Below are 21633 nucleotides of genomic sequence, written 5' to 3' on the forward strand. Positions count from 1 at the left end.
AGTAGAGGACAAGCCCTGCCCTTTGTTACTGTTTGAAGAAAAGAAAGACTCACACCTGGCCAAATTTGTAGCCAGACTTCACTTATAAGATGTTGTTCTTGTCATGAGACCATGAGAGGAAATCCTCCCCTCACTACTAGGAAAAAGGCTATATATGATATGGACATTAATGGCGCACCATATATGTGATGCATCATTGCTATATAAGAGTGGCGCACCAGATACATGTGCGTCATTATTGACATATTACTAATGGCGCATCATATCTGATGTGTGGTGCGCCATTAGTAGTTTTGAAAAAAAATTGTTACTAACAGCGCATCATGGGATAGTGCGCCATTACTAGTTGACATAGTAATGGTGCACCAAATCCATCGTGCGCCATTAGTAGTTTTGAAAAAATATAAAAAATTTATTAATAATGACGCACCAGTGGACAGTGCGCCATTACTAGTTTTAACTAGTAAACTAGTAATGGTGCACTATCCCATGATGCGCCATTACTAACATTTTTTTCAAAACTACTAATGACGCACCACACATCAGGTGCGTCATTAACTAACCTTGGTGCTAAATGCACCCCCGGTGGACCGCCTTTTCAGTTTTTAAAGAAAAATAAAAGAAAATGATAGAAATGTCAAAAAATAAAATAAAATAAGTTTCCCATGTGATATGTGGTCTAGTTGTTGGGAAAATTTACAAATATGAATTTTGACTTTATTTGCAAAATCTCTCTGAAATTTAGTAAAATGGGCATAACTTTTGCATACGAACTCGGATTAAAAAGTTTTTTATATAAAAAATCATCTACTCGAAAAGTTACATCCGACTTGAACCGGGAAAACCCCGTTCAACATCTTCAAAATCCCTAAAAACCTAACAGACGAAAGATATAGGGCTTTTAAGATCTAGAGGGGGGAAATGAAAAAAAATTCAAACTTACTAGTGGCGCACCATTTGCTAGGTGCGCCACTAGTAACAGAAAAAAATTGGTTTAAAAAAATTGGATTTTTTTTTCAAAATATGATATGTAATATGACCGGGAAGTTTGAAATATTTTTTCAAAATTTCATCACACTCATCAACATGAACAAAGTCCTAGACATCAACAAGGTTAATAGGATTGATATGATAGGTATATCAACAAGTGCCTATGAAGTGAGTTGGTGCTGGGGTTGGATAGAACTATGAAGTTAAGCGTGTTCCGGCTAGAGTAGTGTGAGGATGGGTGACCTTTGGAGAAGTTTGATCAAAGAGTGCGATTTGAGTTGAGATTAAGCATTGACCCGAGATTAAGCCATAGTGACCCGAGATTAAGAAAAAAGTGGAAAAAAATTATTTTTTCTGAAAAAAAATTAATTTTTTTTTGTTAGAAGTGCGCCTTTTGTTACTAATGGTGTGATAATAGTGGCGCCCTGTACCACCATTAATGGCCAAGACAGATGCGCCATTAATTAGCCCTTTTCTAATAGTGCCTCCCGTAAAACTGGCAGGTACCATTAATGGAGAATTAGGATTGTTGATCCCTCTCGATCTCTCTTTCAATTCGAGGATCTAGAGAGGTGTTTTCATAGTTATCTCCGAGTATTTTCCATTCCTTTGTCAGCTCGTGCTACCATTTTTTTATTCTTTTAGGGCAGCCATTTTTTATTTTGTTGAGTAACAGCCATTATTCTAGTTTTTTTTAGGGAAGCCAATATTTTAGTCGAGCAGTGTCATTTTCCTGTAGGTTTTGTAGGGATCGTCAAGTGTTGCTACAAAGGCACAATAGGAAAAGCCCACATGTAAATCTCTTAACTTTTGTGCACTTGTAAATATAGCTGGCCGAATGGGTCATGCCAACCAGGCCAGCCCGCGAGCACGCCCTGCACGGCCCGCCATGGGCCAGGCACGGCATGCAGCACGCGGCACGCCCTGCGCCGTGCTTGGGCTGCTAGGCTGAGCACGTGGGCCAGCACGACACGGCCTGATTATCTATTTTTATTTTTTTATATATCTCTATATAGCCCAACAGGTAAGATAGGCTAAAAAAGCCCAGTGCGCCAAATAGCAGGCAGACTAGCGGGCCTGGCGTACCGGTGGGCCGGCCCAATTAGCAGCTGAGCCGTGCCTGGACTGCAGGCTGCATCACACGGGCCGGCACGACACGGCCTGTATAATAATCGTGCCTGGGCCGGGCCGTGCCAGACACGATTAGGATGGGCCGGGCCGGCCCGTTCGGCCAGCGCTTGTAAACCCGATTAGCTGAGGTCGACACCGCTGCAACGGCGGAAGAACCACCAGATTTTCCAAATTTGGCCCCTGAAACCCTTTCTCGCCCCCGCCCCTCTCGCCGCACGGCGCTTCCGCCGACCGATTCCCTCGCGGAATCCAGGTGCGCCGCCTCCCCCTCCTCCGGGAGGCCTTCCTCTCCCCGGCCGCGCGGCGCGGCGCGTGGTGTCTTCCGCCGGTCGATTCTCCCGCGGAGTTCAGGTGCGCCGCCTCCCCCTTCCCTCTCCTCCGCCCCTCTCCTCTACCCCCCCTCCCCCCGACCCCGCGCCGCCTCCTCTGCAAAAAAATCCCCAATGTCTTTTTGTTGACCGGCAAAAGAAATCCCCATCGACGGCGCATCGATGTGGCTAGTTCCCAAACCTAATTTGTTTCAACAGGTTCCGTGTCGAGAGTAGTTCTCGACTCAAATCGTTTTGTTTTTGTGCAGAATCTCGGGTTTCTCAAGATACGTGGGCTTGGGACGGGTCGGGAACATCAAGAAATTCAGATTCAGGTAAATCCAGCATTCATTGCCACCAGTGGTGATATTGTTTCATGATGAGATTTATGCTCTGCTCTATGCACATTCCAGTGGTTAAGTCGAGGGCAAAGAAGAAGAAACCGGATTAACCACATACATTCCTAAATGTCGATACATCTTTACTTATGCACTAGAACGCAAGTAGAGGAGGGTAGGACACTTCTGAAAGTGGTGTTTCTCCCCTTGTTACTTTATATATGTGTACTGTGAGGGAAATCCTGTTAAAAGAAGTTCCAATAGATGTTTTCTTTATCGTACATAAAGGGGGCGACGACAGGGAGAGGCCTGGCATCTCGATTTTGGTGGTTTCAAAGTACATTTCACTGAAACGCATCTGCTTATAGGATAGGATAAAATCGTGGTAAATAAGAAGTAAACTTGATAGCCTATGACCCAATCCCATTTTGCAATTCCCCTATCGAATCTCATCTTTCACTAGGTTGCCATTTCCACTGAACCTAGGCAAGCTGACAATATTATTTTCCAAATCAAATTCCCTAACCCCAATTTACTTTGGTCTCTTGCTAATTAATTCTTAAGTGACTATTAGGCATTGTTCTAAATATCGGCCGATATCTTTACCTAATAACAAAGTGCCGATGGCTTTTGTTCATCCGTCATCGCACATTTGCAGAAAAGTCCCTGCACTTTCATGAAATCAACCCGCGGTCCCGATTTAAGTGAGAACATCCCCCCCTTGGTTTCGGTTAATCAACTTACAGTCCTATTTTAAATGAGAAATAGAAAATGTGTCACTTTTTTGCAGAAATCCCCCTAAGATTTTGGTTAATAAACCTGCTTTTGCAGAAATCCGTCTAGAAAATAACATTTTTTATATAAATTCAAATGCTTTTAGAAAAATATTCATATATTTTAAACCATAACTCCAATTTTAACATGTTATATATGAAAATTGATTAGAAAAATGTGTAGAATATGAATATGATGTTATTTTTACCCGTTAATCGTTTTAAATGTTGTCTAGGTATAGATTCAAGTGCTTCAATAAAAATATTCATATCTTTTAAACCCTAACTCCAATTTTAACATGTTATATATGAAAATTGATTAGAAAAATTCATAGAATCTGAATATGATGTTGTTTCACCTATTAATAATTTTATAATGTTGTTCAGGATGCAACGTTAATTAGTAGTGCATGACCCGTCTTTCTTTCGTACCGGTGCCAATTCAAATGGAAAATGAACACCTCAACAAAAACAAATTGGAGATGAAAGAAATCATCTATGACCATGCTTGTTTGTCGGCAAGAGTGGAAAGGATAAACGGCAAGACTGATAAGATGCCATGTTGAAATAAAGGACATGGACCTATTGGGGTCTTGAGTCATGGTTATTGTGTTAGGGGCATGTGGTATTTTTTCTCTCCCGTCACGGATGCGATAACGCATATCCATCGCATTAGCTGGTCTAGCTGATTAATCAGCTGTCAGACCGATTTATCCATGTGGTCCGATTAATTGAATAGAGGGAGAGAGAAATTCAGGCTCCAAAATTTGGCCCGTTCCCTACTTTACCCCAAAATTGGGCGTTTTAGGCTAGGTCCTTTCCTTCCCTTCTTACCCTCCCCTCCCCTAGTTACCCTCGTTGGAGAAGGCGAGGAGCAACAGCTGCCGCCCCTCTCTGAGCAGTCGCCCCCGCCCTGAGCAACTGTCGGTGATGTTCGCCAGAGGCACCTCCAGTCCTCCAGGATCCAGGCACCCAGCCTCTTACTCCTGCTCGAGCTCGCCGCCCCATCCCTCACTCCTCTAGGATCGATCTAGTCGATCATCACAGCTGCACGGCAGACGAGCTCGTCGCCCCCTCCCCTGAGCTTGCATCCCTTCCTGCTCTAGGTCATCGCCCCCTCCCCAAGCAGGCGTCCCCTCCCCCAACTCCTCTTGGATCCAGTCGATCCCTCGAGCTCGCCACCCCCTCACCTAGCAGTCGCCGTCCCTGTCCCCTGTCCATGGCGCCACTAGCAGCCGCAATTTTCCTTGTTATATTCATGTGTACAATAGCATATTTAGACGTTTAGTACATTGCATGTTGCTATGTAGCCTAAGATATATAGATATGGCCCTAGCTAACCCACCGATAAACGTGTTACCGATAAACTCAGTTAATAGGCTGATTCACCGATTAATTTGTACAATTATTTATTTATGTAGTTTAGTGTTGATATTGAGGTATGCATTTTATTTAACTTAGTTGAGTGTGTGATTCTTAATCTTCCTAGTTAACACAACTTTTTATTGGTGTACTTGGGTGGCTCAGAATGGACCTAATACTTCCGTTTAAAGTTGGAGATGCCGTAGAGACAAGATCCTATAATGTTGGTTATAGGGGTGCATGGTTCCGTTGCAAGGTACAACTTGCAATTTCTTTAACCATTGCTTGTTTATGTATGTAAATACATCTCTCTTTAGTACGTTTTGTCAAATTACTATGCATATGCATTTTCATAAATGATACTTTCCTAAATTATACTCCCTTAGTTCCATAATGTATTTTATACAGCTTTTTGAAAATTTAAGTTTGGTATACTTCGACAAGTTTATATATAGAGAAAATGTCTAAATTTTGGAAAATGTCTAAATTTATGACACGAAATATATATCATTAGATACATCATGAGACCTACTTTGATATTGTATTTATTTGGTTTTAGTAATGTTGATATTTTTCTCAATTAAGCTGATCAAACTATACAAGGTTTGACTTACAAAAATAGTAAGCTATATGCTCTATATTATGGAACAGAGGAAGTATTATTTACTTTTTGTGGTTACTATGACACATTTCATAATTTAGCATCTTAATTATGTAGCTATATCTCTGTCTTTTACCTCATTAGAAAAGTACTCCCTCTGTTCGGGTTTATCAGGCCCATTTCCAAATCTGAAATTTTGAGATTACAAGGCCCTTCATCTATCCTCCTAACTGTGGTGGTATTTACTCAGTGTCTCTTAGTTTCCAAATCGACATTAGTTCCCCTGCATTCATGCAAGCCATTTTTGCCTTGTTATGAGCGTTTTTGGCATCAAATCACACTAATTCTCTCTCTTCTTGCTTTGCCTTGGAACTAGTGTTCTTTCAAGAAGGGCCTTGTAAACTCGAACAGGGGGAGTATGATTAAGAGTATTGATTCAACTTTGACATTCTCATATTTTGTCATGTTTGTTAATTTGCACTATATCTTGTGAACTTTTTCCATGCCAAGTTTGAGTTTAAAGATGCAACTCCAAAATCTTTTATTTGACACCCTCTATTTGTAGAGATCTCCTGCTATGCGTGTAATATCTCAAATTTAAACTCCAATTTTGCCTTTAGCTTCTCTTAGAATTATTATTTTCTCTCTTGCTTATGTATCGTAGCTCGTCCAACCTGACAGTGGTAGGAGTGCCAAGTTGCGTACCGTCATTATAGGATTAGATAAGAGTAAATAGCATAAAACCACCACAATCAGTGTTAGGGTTCTGGAAAGTCTCCACATTTCAACTTCGTTCCCATTACCATTGATATTGTGCTAATTTTTTTGCAAAAAACACTGATCACACAATTGGTTAATTACCATGTTTATGATTGGTTTGGGCCCATTCGTCAGGCTGTCGCATGAGATAACGATTGTAGGCGATGGACGCTATGTGGACGTTAGAGGCATTCTCTCAAATACTTGGATGTGCTGATGCTGCCATAGCTGGCTGTAGTGTGCGTTAGTCACGATACACTTTCCCCATGGCGAGCTGGTGTCGAGCACCGTCCAGGAAACACTCGACATTGTCGCTGCCAGCCATGAGCGTTGCGCCTTGGTTGAACAACACTAGAAAGTCCACTTTTTGTCGTGGTCGTAGCCAATGTCCACCTTGAGCCAAACCACCATGTCCATTAGCTTCACCTCTCGTTGTAGAGCCTCCCTCCAAATTAATTGGACAGAATCGGTGTAAATCGACAGCATGGTCTTCATCTTGTTCGTCACTTGGTATCTCCAGGACCTCCTTCGGCTCACCTGGGCTTTGGCTGTAACGCTGGTGATCTCCTCCCGCCTGCCATGGCCACCTCGTCACACCATTGCGCCTGGAGTTGCATGCACATGCTTGCTGCTAGCATGCCGTGCCAGCTGCTGCGGCGACCCCGATGTTCATGAGTGTTTCGTGAGTTGTCCTACTCTAGATCGACCAGGCATCCGATGGCTAGTAGTTTGCTGCACGTGTGAAGTTACCTAGCCTGAAGGATCCATCAACGCCAACTCTACGTGCATGTGTCTTTTGGGCAATTCGATCTGCGTGCGCGTGATGCCGCGGCTCTACATGATAAGATCGTGACGTGCGGTTGTGACACACTCCATCTTCAAGGACTGAGGCCGGTGTGTGCGGTCAGCAAAACGTCACCGTCGCCAGGCGCTGGTGTGGGGGAGGTCAAAGACAAGAGGATGCGGCAATGATTTATGGAGGAACAGGGAGGCTTTGAGGGATGGGAGCCCCGCCTCCCCAAATGCCTCGGCTGCAACGCCCTCAGTTTTCGCGAGCTCAGTGCGGACATTCTTGATGGCAGAACTACACAGGCGACGGGATGATCTGCGTGGTGTGGTCCACCTCGATGGCACATGCGACGGGGATGCATGGCGTCGGCGCACTGGCGGCAGGGAGGAGCAACTCATGCTCCGGTTGCAATTGCGTCAACATGCACGCAAGCTGTTCGAGGAAATGTTGTAGAGAGCAAATGATTTAAGAGAGGAGGGTTGATGCTGATGGGGGAGCCCCACACCCAACTTAACGGTCAATACAAATGGAGTTGACATTTTGTGCCATGTCCATGCTTACATGCAAGTTGACTTTTCATATGCGTAGTCAAAACTAACCAACTGCGCCATTAGTGTTTTTATTAAAAATTAGCACAACATTGGCGGTATTGGGAACAAAGTCGAAATGTGGTGGTTTTCCAAAACCCTAACCCAAATTGTGGTGGTTTGATGCTATTTACTCGATTAGATGGACACGCCTAAAGGTGAGGATTCATCTTTCATGCCATATCTTGGCCATATGTATACCAACATTTGCGACACTTGGTACTTTTAGTGCTTGACAAAGTGTAGTAGTCCATGGTGGCCGCCGTATCAAGGTCAGACTAGATCTCAATAAATACATGTCTCATGAGGTTGGTTGGTACCTTGATGATTGACAATGGACCACCAAACAGGAGGATGACACCCTATAGAGCAGAATTCTTAAGGTTTCACTACTTTCTATTGGTTCAGTGGTAAAGCTGCTGCCTTGTGACCATGAGGTCATGGGTTCAAGTCCTGGAAACAGCCTCTTACAGAAATGTAGGGAAAGACTGCGTACTATAGACCCAAAGTGGTCGGACCCTTCCCTGGACCCTGCGCAAGCGGGAGCTACATGCACCAGGTTGCCCTTTTTTCACTACTTTCTATTGGCATAATCTCCACCCTAGAGGACTAAGGCACAACCCATGATGGTTTTGACGTAGACATCTAGCTACTGGACTTGTGTTATTTCATATGTCGTTGACGTGAGCCATCTCTTGGTCGTGTGGTTTAGTTGGGAGGTGTGTGTCTCTAGCAAAGAGTTAGAATCATGGTTCTCGGGGGCTACTTTATAGTCTTTTTGTAAAAAAAAAGTGCATTTGAAAGAAATGTACCTTAACTAATAGTCTACTTATCTCATTTTGTGATAATCCATCTCGTACGTTCCACCTTGCATATTTTTACCTTTTGGTTTGGACAAAGGCCTATTTTGTTTTGTATTGCGAGATTGGATGTTGCTAAATCATCTCAATTTTACTCTCAGATCACCGATATGTGTATCAGGAGCGGTCACATGGAGTGTCAGGTGGAGTATATAGACTATCCAGATGAAAGTAAGGATTTGTTTTATGTTGAGAAATCAAGAATCTAATAATATTAGTTTCTTCTTTGAAATTTGTTATTTTGTGCTCTAGGTCTGCCCGAGTGTTTGTCTATTTGGATAATTGTTTTAATTCTTTGGCCTTACTTTTTGAGGGGAAGTTATGCTGATTATTGTAGTCGAGGCTATCTTGAGTTGACGGTGAACTTCACAAAAAAATTGTAGCTTAGCTCACTTTCCACTACTTACATTTCTTGTAGCTTACTAAGGCAAACACAAGGTTGTGAGGAGCAGCTTCACCTTGCTGCCAGATCAACACATGTTGAAGGCAGCAGCAGACCTTTATTTATGGCCTTTTAGAAGCCTTTACATCTCATATAGTTGAACACTCTAGAAAACATTACTTAAGATGCAATATTCCACTCATAGCTAGAAGGCTCTAAAAACTAGTAGATAAAGCTAAGAAAACAAACAAATACTAGGTTGTAGAAATAGTCAAATGGATTTGCCTTGTGATTTTATTTTATTTTTCCCTCTATTGTTCCTCATCATTCTCCCCTGGTTGTTTGGAACTCGACCTCGAGTTATCTTCATAGAGCGCTTCTTCTGGGTGGTGGAGAGTCAAGTCTGCAACATGGAAGTGTTGGATATACCCATCTCGATTGGAAGATGTATCACATAAGTATTATCATTTATCTTCCTGGGAATAGAGAAGGGCCCATACCTTCGCTGCCCAAGCTTCCTTTAACACCTCCATGTGGATCTATGTTGGGAGTTGTTGCGGAACTCTGTAAGAGATTAAGCCAAGTCTCATTGTCCCTTCTCTTTCTCCACAAATGCAACGGATTAGATTATCCAAAAAATTCTTCACTACTTTTGTTTGTCCATCTGTTTTGTGGATGGGCAGTGCTACAAAATTTTAATTCAGTGTTGAACCGCTTCCACGAAGTGAGCTAAAATGCAGCAAGAAACTTGCTATCACAGCCTTAGATAATGTACCTTGGAACGCCATCAAGTCTAACCACTTCTCAAAAGAATAGGTTTGCCACATGATGAGCATTCATTGTCTTGCGGCATGGAATGAGATGAGCCATTTTAGAGAATCTGTCCACGACCACAAATACAACATCACTCCCTAGTCTTGTTCTTGGCAAACCGAAGACGAGTCCATAGGGATGTCCTTCCTTGGAGCAACAGGAACAAGCAAAGGCATGTATAGTCCTTGCAGGTTTGACATATGGGGCACCGTGAACAAACTTTCCAGCATTTCTCTTTAGCTGTGGCCAAAAGTAACGAGCTTCCAGGTTAGCGATAGTCTTGTCCTGTCTAACATGGCCACTAGGATCACCTGAATGGAGCTCTCTAATTTGTTTGTCACTTAGATAACTTCTTGGGATGCGTGAACAATCATTCTTGAAGAGAGAGCCATCTTGCACGAAATAGTCATCACCCAAAGTTATCGTCATCCTCATACAACTCCTTTATTTGATGCATGCTCGGAAGTTCAACCTAAAAATAAGTTAGGAGACATGCACAGCAACTCGAAGCATGGGCTACTCGATTGGTTGCTCCAAATTTATGCACTGTTAAGCCTCTCTAGATATGTTGCCCAACTTGCTAGCATACGATCAACATGCTTTTGATTTCTAAAATGCTGGATTGATGTCAGTGTAAATGATGAACTCTTTAGGCAGCAAATAGACTTCTGAAGTTTTTAAAGCTTGGAAAGTGCATACAATTCTTGCTGACAAGTACTCCATTTCTGCCTTCGCTTAACTTCACACCCCAACTCAAAATTCTTGTTGAAATAGGTAGCACCAGGACATGAGCTTGTGATAGTTTTTGCTTGATCTCATTGAAACTAGGTTCAGCTGCATCTGTCCATTGGAACTTTCCTTTCTTTAGATACTTGATAATTGGTGCCATGATAGTGTTGAAATTTTTCATAAATCATCTATAGAAAGTTGCAATGCATCAAAAATTCTGACCTTCGAAACGGTCTCCAGAGTTGGTCATTCTTGGATTGCTTCAACCTTAGAATCGTCAACACGAATACTGTCGCATGTTATGACAGATCCTAGGAAAAAAAAGTTGTGTTTGCAGGAAAACACATTTCTTAGAGTTGACTTAGAGCTCATTTTCCTTTAATACTCCTAGCACCTTTCAAGTGTGCTCAAAGTGTTCATTCTGGTTTGCTATGGATCAAGATGTCACCAAAATAAACCACAACAAATTGGGATTAGAAGGGGCGAAGGACTTGATTCATCAAGTGCATAAAGTTACTTTATGCATTTGAGACTCCAAATGGCATGACCAGTCATTCAAACAACCCTTCCTTTATCTTTAAGGTTGTTTTCCATTCATCCTCGGGTCTGATACAACTTTGATAATAACAACTTAAATCTAGCTTTGTGAACACTCTTGCTCCACTAAGCTAATCCAACATATCATCTAGACGAGGAATAGGTAATCTTTACCTTACAGTGATTTTGTTAATGACTCAACTGTCCACACATGCGCCAAAATCCATCTCTCTTTGGCATGAGCATGGTTGGTACAACACATGGGCTAATATTTCCTTGAATGTGCCCCTTTTGCAACAATTCCTCCACTTTTTCCTTCAATATATCATGCTCTTTTGGGCTAATTCGGTAGTGTGGAAGATTAGGAAGACTTGCTCCTGGAATTAAGTCAATTCTATGTTGAATTCCTCTCATCGGTGGCAGGCCTTGTGGCTCTCCAAGTATGTTATGAAATTCAACTAATAAGCCACGTACCTTTATCGGAGATGCAATTGTCGGGTGCTCTTCTCCTTTTACAATAAGTGTAGCAAACAAATTTGCCTCCTTCAAGTCTTCCATAAACTCATTAGAGGTGTGGGAGATAGCTAAGGTACTTCTCCCCTCCTCCTTAGAGGTATTATTACCATCAATTTGGTTTGGTAGAATAATGATATTTCTCTTGGTCCAAATAAAAGAATAAGAACTTTTCTTCCCTTTATGTGTAGTATCCACATCAAATTTCTAAGGTCTCCCAAGAAGAATATGGCTGACCTCCATATCAATCACACCACGCAACATATTTGAGCGATAATTCTTGTACAAAGAAAGTGGCAGGTTGCATTGTATGGTGATTCTCATATTCACTCCTTTCTTGATCCACCAAATAGTGTAGGGATTTGGATGATCATGAGTTTCAAGCTTTAAATGGTTCACCAAATTATGAGAGATAAGATTCTCGCAGCTGCAACTATCAATCGCTAATTTGCATACTTTGTCATCACCATGCATTTGCTCTCAAATATTTTCTTCCGTTGTGTGTCGTTAGGTGTGGTGTGGAGCATAGGAGATGCTAAATCACACATACCACCTCTCCACCTTCTTGACAAACCTCTTGTCCCTCTACATCTTCATATTCGTATTCTTCCTCATCGTCTTCACCATCATGGATAGTTGTGTTAACAAATTTCTCAGTGGGCAACCGCTGGATACGTGTAAATGTTCACCACATTTATAGCATTTTGGGCCTTTATGTGCCTTACCCTTGCCTCTAGTTTGCTTCGGGATGCGTCGATCGTTTTGCCTTTGGTGGAGCGGTCTTTTCTTCCACTCTATTAGTGTAACTCTTCGATTACAGTATGAGGATATGGGGCCTTAGTTGTCTTTTTTGTCCTCACAAACCTCTCGGCCTTTAAGGCTATAGCTTGTGCTTGATCAACTGTCCGGATTTGCTGCATTATCAATTGATCTTGAATAGTATCATTGAGATCATTGATGTACCTTGCGACTTGTTGATCTTGAGTCTCACAAGGTTGCACCTTACTTGTAGCATTAGAGACTCCTCCGTGTAATCTGAAACAATCTTATTTCCTTGTGCATAGTTCTGAAATTGGATAAATAGGATCTTGTCATATCAACAGGCAAAAATCCCCCTTTCAAAAGACTCTTCATTTGCCAAGTTCTCCTATAAGCATGCATTCTTCTTGAAGTCGATGCCACCATGCTTCGGTTCCTCCTTTCAGCTTGTACGCGACCAAAGGAACTCTGATCTTTCGGAATATCCATGACCTCAAAGAAAGTCTCCACTAAATATAACCAATCAAGGCACCCTTCAGTATCAACCTTACATTAAAAGTTGGGGTCTCAGCGTTCACCTTATATGTATACCTGGCATATGTAGGGCACCCATCAGTATCAACCTTACATTAAAAGTTGGGGTCTCAGCGTTCACCTTATATGTATACCTGGCATATGTAGGGTTGGGTACTCTTCGATATGCAGAGATCGGATTCTTCACCTTCAAAAGCTTCAACATAAGTTGGCCTTCTTGAAGTATGCTGAACTGTACGTTCTTGTGGCGGTGTTGCACCAAGATTACATCCCTTTCTACATCGTTGAACAAGTCCTTCTCTTGATAAATCTTTTTCATTGGTAGCAGGGGAACACACCTTTTCTTGTCATCTCAACCAGCTGATCGAATCTCCGGTTAAGATCTTCATGCGATGCTTTCATTTGTTGTTCTCAAGCATCTATTCTCTTCTCCAATTGCTTTATTCCTTTTGTAACTCGCTCTCAAAGAAGAAACCAAGAACTATTATGGATCAACAAGGCTCTAGTACCACCAGAGGCAGCACAAGATTGTGGAGGAGCAACTCCACCTCGTTGGTACAAAGTGTACAACACAAGTGTTGAAGGCACTACTTCAATGTCCCGTACTAGATATTGCTCTACATGCAGAAATAGGTGAATCTGCCCTGCATTGACCCAGTCAACTTAGCAAGATGTTTTGCCGTGTTTTAATTCTAATAGATGTTGTACACTACTCGTGTGAAGTTGAAAATGTATCAGAAAGATTTTTTTTTGTGATTTTGAGTGTTGGACTTTAGGTTAGAAGAGTAAAGTACTGTACAATTGTGCTAACAGACCTGAAATAGCACATAATTTATCTGAGACCGTCTCTAGTTTTCTAAATTATTCCTTTTATGTACTGACAGGAAGGAAATGGAATAGACTCTTCAAAATCCCCCCCAAATGCCGTAATCAGAAAGCAAGTCAGAATAGGGAGATCATGCTACGACCTCCTTTTCCTCGGTGGTGTTGGGAGAATGATATTGCTGAGCTTGGGCCACAAACGGATGTTGTAGCAGTTGTAAGCAGTCCTTGGAAAGTAGGTGACTTGATTGATTGGTGGTACACTGATTGTTTTTGGACTGGGAAAATTACTGAGTTGATGAGTGATGACAAAGTTAAGGTAATAATTTATTATGGTGAACACTAATGCCACTTGCTTGGCCCTTCTGTGACTTGATTGATTGGTGGTACACTGATTGTTTTTGGACTGGGAAAATTACCGAGTTGATGAGTGATGACAAAGTTAAGGTAATAATTTATTATGGTGAACACTAATGCCACTTGCTTGGCCCTTCTGTGAAATCAAATAGCTATCCACTGTTATTTGAACTCATTTTAATTGCCTTGTTCAAAAAGTTAGCAAAATTTTCATGTTCAGAAAATCACATGAGGGTTGGAGTATGAATGAATATTCTTGTTTATTTATATATAATGATTTCTCAACTTATTATGCTTTTTTGACTAGATGCAATTTATTTTTCTTTTTTGATTGAACACAAGTTATTTTACTGTTTTGACTCAAGTTTTTATGCTTGCCATATTTGCACATGATTATTTATTGAACATGTTGCATGCATGCTGATTTCAATTGTGCTTGCTATATTTGCAAATTATACTAAATATTAATGTGTTGTACTGGTGATGCGATAATGTGAAACGGAGAAGGGAGTAAAATACAAGTTGTAATTTATCACACATTTAATGTTCCTTAATGGTAAGACATAGACATTTCTTAAAAAAAATCACATTCATAACACCAGGAGAAGAACCACAACTGTAAATATATCTGCCACTAGTGTTGTTGGTACCAAATTTTGCTGGTGTTATAGATGAAAAATTGAGACTGGTCTCAACCAAAGTATGAGGGGTATGGCATCCGAAAGAAGGCAATGCTTTCTATTCTAGCAAAATGATTTGAACGTCTCTTTGCACATATTGTTTTGTTGTTTTGTGTGTAATGTAATGCTTTCTTGTTGGCTTTTATTTGTAAGGATAATAAACTTATTTTGCTTTTCGTTGCTCTAGAATATATTTTACAATACCCGCATTTATGGCTACATTTGGTGGTTACATTTAATATGAGTTGTATTGTGCTTTCTCTACTTGGTTTACAGATAATTTGTCCTGAAATACCATTAGGTGAAGGTGGATGTTGGGTTGCCGATCCCAAAGACCTAAGGCCAGCGCTTGATTGGTCCCTCGAAAAAGGTTGGAGTGCCCCTCTTTCACAGGTAATTGCACCATCATCCACTGCTTGATGAAAAATTCCTATTTGATATCATCCTTCTTGATAGTGCTATAAATCGTTTTTCGAATACCAACGAACACATTTTTAACGGGTGGTAAAGATCATGTGCAATTAACAAGATTCTACATCGTATGTTAAAGTTCATATGCAACTAACATAAATCTACATCATAGTTTCAAATACAATAGTGAGCTGATCATTTAGATCCTAATAGCTAGGATCTTCAAGTCCATGTCATAGGATGATTCTCTATTATGAAAATGTAGAGAAGAGCACTACTAGAAATTATTATTAGCAAGAGCAAAATTAACCTTTTACTCCATACTCAGTGGCTCTTTCTGAGTGTCTACTTGATTATTGTTTTTCCTTTTTTCACCGCGCCCTTATTCGATAGTTTACTGAATCCAATAAAGTTAATCTCTTAAGTGGTCATGTGGACTAAAGGCTTTGTTGTTGTTGTTGTTGTTGTTGTTGTGGTAAGTGGATTAGTGTCATGTGGCATACAACATGATATGGAATAAAAACACAGATGTGGGGAAAAGACAGAAAAATAGATAAATCAGATCATTGTTGGTACTCTAAAGACTAGGGGGTAAAACGTTGAAAAATACTCTAATATAAAAATTTCCTTGATTGTATGAATTGATCAACTCCCTAACAATGTGTCTGAAATACAAAGCGAAACTAAAAGCAGAGAGAAATCTTGAAATTTTTTGATCGTGATCTCTTATCGCTACCTTTAGAGGTGTTGATATCATATGCATCCATAAACCAAATGGAAGGGGTGGAAGGTGAAGGTGGAGGATACCGACTTCAAGCTGTGTTAACGGGGACAACTACAAACAAAAATGGAGTAGGCATATTGATCAACAAGAGACTCAAGTATGGAGTCGTAGACGTCAAGAGGCAAGGGACCGGATTATCCTAGTCAAGATGGTCGTTGGGGACTTAGTTATCAGCGCATATGCCTCGCAAGTAGGCCACAATGAGAGCACCAAGAGGGATTTTTGGGAAGGCTTGGAGGAGGGCATAGTTAGGAGTGTACCTATTTGCGAGAAGCTCTTCATAGGACATCTCAATAGCCACGTGGGTACATCTAACACATGTTTTGGAGGGATGCGCGAGGGCTTTGGCTACGGCGGTAGGAATCATAGAGAGGATGTCTTAAGCTTCGCTTTAGCCTATGATATAATCGTAGCTAACACCCTCTTTGAAAAGAGAGAATCCCATCTAGTGACTTTTAGTGGCGGTCAACACTCTTAACCAAATTGATTTCGTCCTCTTGAAAAGAGAAGAAAGTCATGCTTGCCTGGATTGTATAAGGTGATACCTGTAGAGAGTGTTGTCCCTCAACATAAGCTTGTAGTGTCCGACTTCAGCTTTCAGATTCGTGTCTAAACGGGATAAGTGCGTCGAAGTCGTTAGAATGAAGTGGTAGAAGCTCAATGGGGAGGCAACTCAGGCTTTCAAGGGGATGTATATCAAGGAGGGGCCCTTGGGAGGAGGGCGGTGATGCAAACAGTATGTGGATGAAGATGGCGAGTAGCGTTTGGACGATGGCTTAGTTTGGGGTGACCAGGGGAAGTAGAAGTGACCTGGTGGTTGAACGATGATGTCCATAAGGCTATTAAGGAGAAGATCGTTTCAGATGCCTACATGTGGATAGGAGTGCAGATAACATAGAGAAGTACAAGGTGGCAAAGAAGGCCGCAAAGCGAGTTGTGAGTGAGGCAAGGGGTCGGACGTATGAGGACCTCTACTAGCATTTAAACACAAAGGAAGACGAAATGGACATCTGAAGATGGCCAAGGTCCGAGAGAGGAAGGTGAGGGATGTCAACCAAGTTAAATGCATGACGGAGAAGATCAGCTTCTGGTGAAGGTGGTGATCAAGCACAAATGGCGAGAGTACTTTGACAAGCTGGTTGATGAAGAGAATGATAGCCCTACCATTGAGCTGGACGACTCCTTTGATAATACCAACATGTGTTTTGTGCGACAAATCCAGGAGTCCGAGGTCAGGGAGGCTTTATAAAGGATGAAAGGAGGGAAGGCAATGGTCCCTTATTGTATCCCATTGAGATGTGGAGAGGCCTTGGAGACATAGCGATAGTATGGCTACCAATCTTCAAGAACAAGGGGAGTGTTCAAAGTTGTACTAATTACCGTGGAGTTAAGCTGAAGAACCGTACAATGAATCCATGGGAGAGAGTCATTGAGCACCACTTAAGAATGCCAAGCGTGACCAAAAATCAATTTGGTTTCATGCCTAGGAGGTCGATCATGGCAGCCATTTTCCTGGTGTGACAACTTATGAGGAGATATAGGTAGCAAAAGGACATGTATATGGTGTTCATTGACTTGGAGAAAGGCTGCGATAAAATTCCGCAGAGTGTCATTTGGTGGGCCTTGGAGGAACACAATATCCCAAAAAAGTACATTACCCTCATCAAGGACATGTACGATAATGTTATGACAAGTGTTCGAACAAGTGATGGTGACACTGATACTTTACGATTAAAATAGAACTGCACCAAGGTTGCTTTGAGCCCTTTTTTGTTTTGGTGATTGATGAGGTCACAAGGGATATCCCATGGTGTATGCTATTAGTGGGTGATGTGGTGCTAGTCGATGATAGTGGGACAGGGGTTGATAGAAAGTTAGAGCTGCGGAGAAAGACTTGGAATCGAAAGGTTTTAGGCGTAATATAGAACTAAAACTGAGTGCATGAGGTGCAATTTTAGTACTACTATAGGTGTTGAAGTGTAATATGGATTGCCTAGCCTATTCCATCAGTTTGGACTTTTGGTTGCGTTGACTAGTGCATGAAGCTACCATGTGTGATGTGGAAAGTCAACACGTGAATAGACTCAGAGGTATGGCTCAGGAGGCCTATACGTGGACACAAAGGGGGAGCAACAATTTTTGGACAAATTGCAAAAGCTAGGAGACCTTGGACCCTGATACCATATTAAGCTTCATGCACTAGCCAATGCAACCCAAAGTCTGAACTGAACCTGGGCATTTCTTAGGCCGGGCCGGGTTTTGGGCTGGGCTTTTAAAAGACCGACACTCAATAGTCAAGCCTGAGCCCGGCCCGATCAAAGAACTAGCCATAGACAGGGGTGCGTGGAAGTTAGCAATTTACGTGCCAAAACCATGACTTGGTTTCAAGATCTTGTGGGTTTCAACTCTAACCTACCCCAACTTACTTTGGGACTGAAAGGCTTTGGTGTGTTGTGTTCTATCTGTTCACACTTTACAATCTGATTGTCGGTCCTGATACGGCTTACCAGTTAGATTATTTGTCTTTAGATATGGCTACCCAGTTAGTAAATTCTCTAAGATGGAAATAAATAAACAAAGAAATATGCTTTTAATTTTAGCAAAATTTAGTACTTCCTCCATCCCATAATATAAGGCTTTTTGTAACACTACACTAGTGTCAAAAAACGCTTTACATTATAGGACAGAGGGAGTATCAATTAATTATGTAACTAATATATATATTTATTTATTCAATCAGTTAGATATTCATTCCCATATAGTGGAATTAACAGTTCATTTTATTGTACCAGGAAAACGGCGAATGCTGGCATACTGCTCGTTTGATTGCAGGGAACCAAGGTATTACTATTACATTTAATTGTGACATGCACAATTTTAATATTAAGATTATTTTCTGCTTATATGCAGAAATTTCTCACATAGTTAAAATTGTAAGGACTTAATTAGCGAAAATTGCTTTTGGAGCTCGGCCTCCATGGAGGCCTCCAAATTCAAAATTCATACTTTTACGTTTCAAAAAATTCTGAAAAAATACAGATATGCATGAAGGCATAACAAACATTTGTTTAAATTTTCAGTGCAAAATATGTTGAAATGAGGGCTGTGCAAAAAAAAAATCTGGAGTTTCTTAACACATGATACTATTCGTCCTCCAAGGCCATGAATTTGTCTTTTTTGTACAGATGGGATTTCAAGGTATTTCATCCTAAAAATTTACACACATACACATAACATCCTTGTTTACTTGCACAATTTTTTTTCAGATTTTTTTGGAACCGTAAAGTTTGAATTTTTCAAAATTTTCGAGCTCCAGTGAGCTCGGTCACCAAAACGATGTTCTCCTTAATTAGTATTCTACACAATTTTTTGAAACTATATACCCAATTCCACGGCAACGCGCGGGGTATCATCTAGTTAATAAAACCCTTAACCCATTGCGACTAATCCTTTTCCAGGAAATGACCAATGCAGTACATGCCTTAAAGAACTTCACAATGATCACACAAGCCTCCTATAATCTCAAGCAAAAATACCTCAGAACCACCACTGTAATGCACCCTCTTGCCACTTGCCAGTGCTGCAAAACCCTCATCACTTGCCAGTGAAATCTTAGTGATTACATTATCCAAAACCGTCATCACTAACGCTCAAATTATTTTTAGAGTTACCTTGTATACTAGGGCACTTAACTTTTTTGCACCGTAATATTTGTTTGCTATTGGTATAAGATACATTAAGTAGCAGCTCTGATGAGGAGGACATTGAGCAATCTTGTGATGGTAACAAGGTACTACAAAGATGCTTGAATGGATCATTTGATTCATTGGAGCAAGAAATAGGAAAATGCCTGAATGGAGCATCTGATACACCAAAGGAGTTGGTCGATCAAGATGTAAAACAGCCAGCCAATACAAATGGCAGGTGCTGCCTGGAAAGTCAAACAGACAGTGAAGGGGAACCACAAAAATGCATGAATGAAGAGCCTGGCGTGTCTCTGGAGGCCATCTGTTCAAAAGTGCAACTCGCTCCTAATGAAACTGGTGAATGTTGCATGAACAGCCAAGCAGACTGTCCGACGTCTCCTGTGGCCAATTCAGGACAGTCTCCTCAGTTCATTACCAATGAGCAATCAAGTACCCCCAATTTCAAGAAACTCAAGACCTCAAGTGAGCCTGACGCTTCTCTCGAGGTCACCAATACAAAAGTGCAACTCGCACCCAATGAAAATGGTGAATGTTGCATGAACAGCCAAGCAGACTGTCCGACGTCTCCTGTGGCCAATTCAGGACAGTCTCCTCAGTTCCTTACCGATGAGCAATCATGTCCCCCCAGTTTTAAGAAACTCAAGACCTCAAGTGAGCATGCATCAGTTAAGCCTACTGGCACCGTTAGCGAGGCCACGATGAAACTGCGGGAACTAGTAAACAAAGTCAAGACCTCAAGTGAGCATGTATCAGTTAAGCCTACTGGCACCGTGAGCGAGGCCACGATGAAACTGCAGGAACTAGTAAACAAAATCAGACGGGCCCAAGATCTCCTGCAGTCTGTTGACTATGCTCCATCAAGCATAGTGCTGGCACCTTGGAAATTTCAGGAAAATAACCCATGGCAGAAGCGTAACTGAAGTTACGTTTATTCTGGTAATTAATCGTCTTGCTCAGGATTTCCTGTTGCTAGAAGTTAGCTTCTCTATACCATCTGATGTCGCTAATCTCAAATGAATCTTTTTTTTAATTAGTGCACCAAATTTCTTTTGCCGTGCAGTGCCTGAAGATATATAGCGGTAGTGCAGATGGACTGATCCTGACTCGGTTGTCCTGTTCGGACAGGGAGTGATACCTGACCATCTGTAGATAGTGATTCAGAAAGGCAACTGGTCATTTCCAGTATTGTAGCTAGCAGCTGTTGCATCATTTCATCGTACATAGCTCGGTGGTGTAGTTTGGTCAGTGTCTGTATGCTCGTGCGCCTATGATTGTAATCTGATGTGCGCAGGGCCGTCTCATGTCCAAGAAAGACCATCTTTCTCTGCATGATCAGGTTAAGACACTAGGAACAGTCTAGTTTCTGTTACTGCTATCTGCAATTAAATTTACTGTCAATAATCAAGAGTTCTGTTATTGGTAATTGGTTTGAGAATGGATGTACTCTAACCTTGCATCATCGTAGATGAACTTGTGTGCTTTTTCCAACTTTCGACGAACTCTCATGCCATAGGCCATAGGCTGTCTTCAGACCGGGTCGATCTCAGCATTCGGGCCATCATGTACATTTCTATTTCTCTCTTGAGATGACTAGATTGTTGGCAGTGTATGTGGGGCGTTGGAGAAGCTGAAACAGTGGATTTCAGGGGTGCACGAGGTGTGTTTTGGTCGTATTATTTTCTCTTTTTACACATGGTATAAATGGTCATGTCATTGCACAAAAGCTATTTGAGATAAAAATAAAATATTTTTTAAATGGGTCATACCTGAATATTTTTTCAAACACATAAAGGTATACTGTTAGATAGGTTTTATAAATTGGATTCAAAAAATCCTTGGTGCCTTTGCAAGGGAGCTCCTATTCCCCGCTTCATGAAACATGTTGCTATATTCTCGCAATTTTTTCTTGAGACAAAAAAATAGAAATTTGTCAGTCGCGATTTGTTGTTTTTATCTTGTTTTTTGGCTCTCTTATCTACCCTTGCTCTTCTGGCTCATGAAAAAAAGGATGATATGTTCTTTTTAAAATTGGTGTAACCAACAAATGTTTGGATACTATTCCTGAATTTTGAATTTTTTGCCAACTCAAAAAAAAGATATTTATGA

The 21633-nt window shown here is 41.2% G+C and overlaps 1 protein-coding gene across 3 annotated transcripts; it reads left to right on the forward strand.

The window, feature by feature from the left end:
- The first annotated feature begins 2287 nt into the window (after positions 1–2287).
- On the forward strand, positions 2288–20962 carry LOC119270316. Of its 3 annotated transcripts, XM_037552313.1 has the most exons (9): positions 2288–2472; positions 2699–2764; positions 5068–5158; positions 8601–8670; positions 13651–13907; positions 14902–15018; positions 18613–18661; positions 19552–20463; positions 20588–20962. In XM_037552313.1, the coding sequence occupies exons 3-8, from the start codon at positions 5069–5071 to the stop codon at positions 20445–20447; spliced, it is 1479 nt and encodes a 492-aa protein (XP_037408210.1). In that variant the 5' UTR covers positions 2288–2472; positions 2699–2764; position 5068; the 3' UTR covers positions 20448–20463; positions 20588–20962. The 3 variants fall into 3 exon arrangements, with proteins under 3 accessions (XP_037408210.1, XP_037408211.1, XP_037408212.1); XM_037552314.1 differs by lacking the exons at positions 2288–2472; positions 2699–2764; positions 8601–8670; XM_037552315.1 differs by lacking the exons at positions 2288–2472; positions 2699–2764; positions 5068–5158; positions 8601–8670 and adding an exon at positions 13144–13399.
- The last annotated feature ends 671 nt before the right edge of the window (positions 20963–21633 follow it).

Source organism: Triticum dicoccoides, chromosome 3A, assembly GCF_002162155.2.
Source record: "Triticum dicoccoides isolate Atlit2015 ecotype Zavitan chromosome 3A, WEW_v2.0, whole genome shotgun sequence".
Lineage (NCBI taxonomy): Eukaryota > Viridiplantae > Streptophyta > Magnoliopsida > Poales > Poaceae > Triticum > Triticum dicoccoides.

Excerpts from the sequence above, each read along its gene's own strand:
- LOC119270316 (XM_037552313.1), top strand. The coding sequence starts at position 5,069 with ATGGACCTAATACTTCCGTTTAAAGTTGGAGATGCCGTAGAGACAAGA. Across the intron at positions 5,159-8,600 it reads GTGCATGGTTCCGTTGCAAG|ATCACCGATATGTGTATCAG; the intron begins GTACAACTTGCA and ends TTTTACTCTCAG. Across the intron at positions 13,908-14,901 it reads TGAGTGATGACAAAGTTAAG|ATAATTTGTCCTGAAATACC; the intron begins GTAATAATTTAT and ends CTTGGTTTACAG.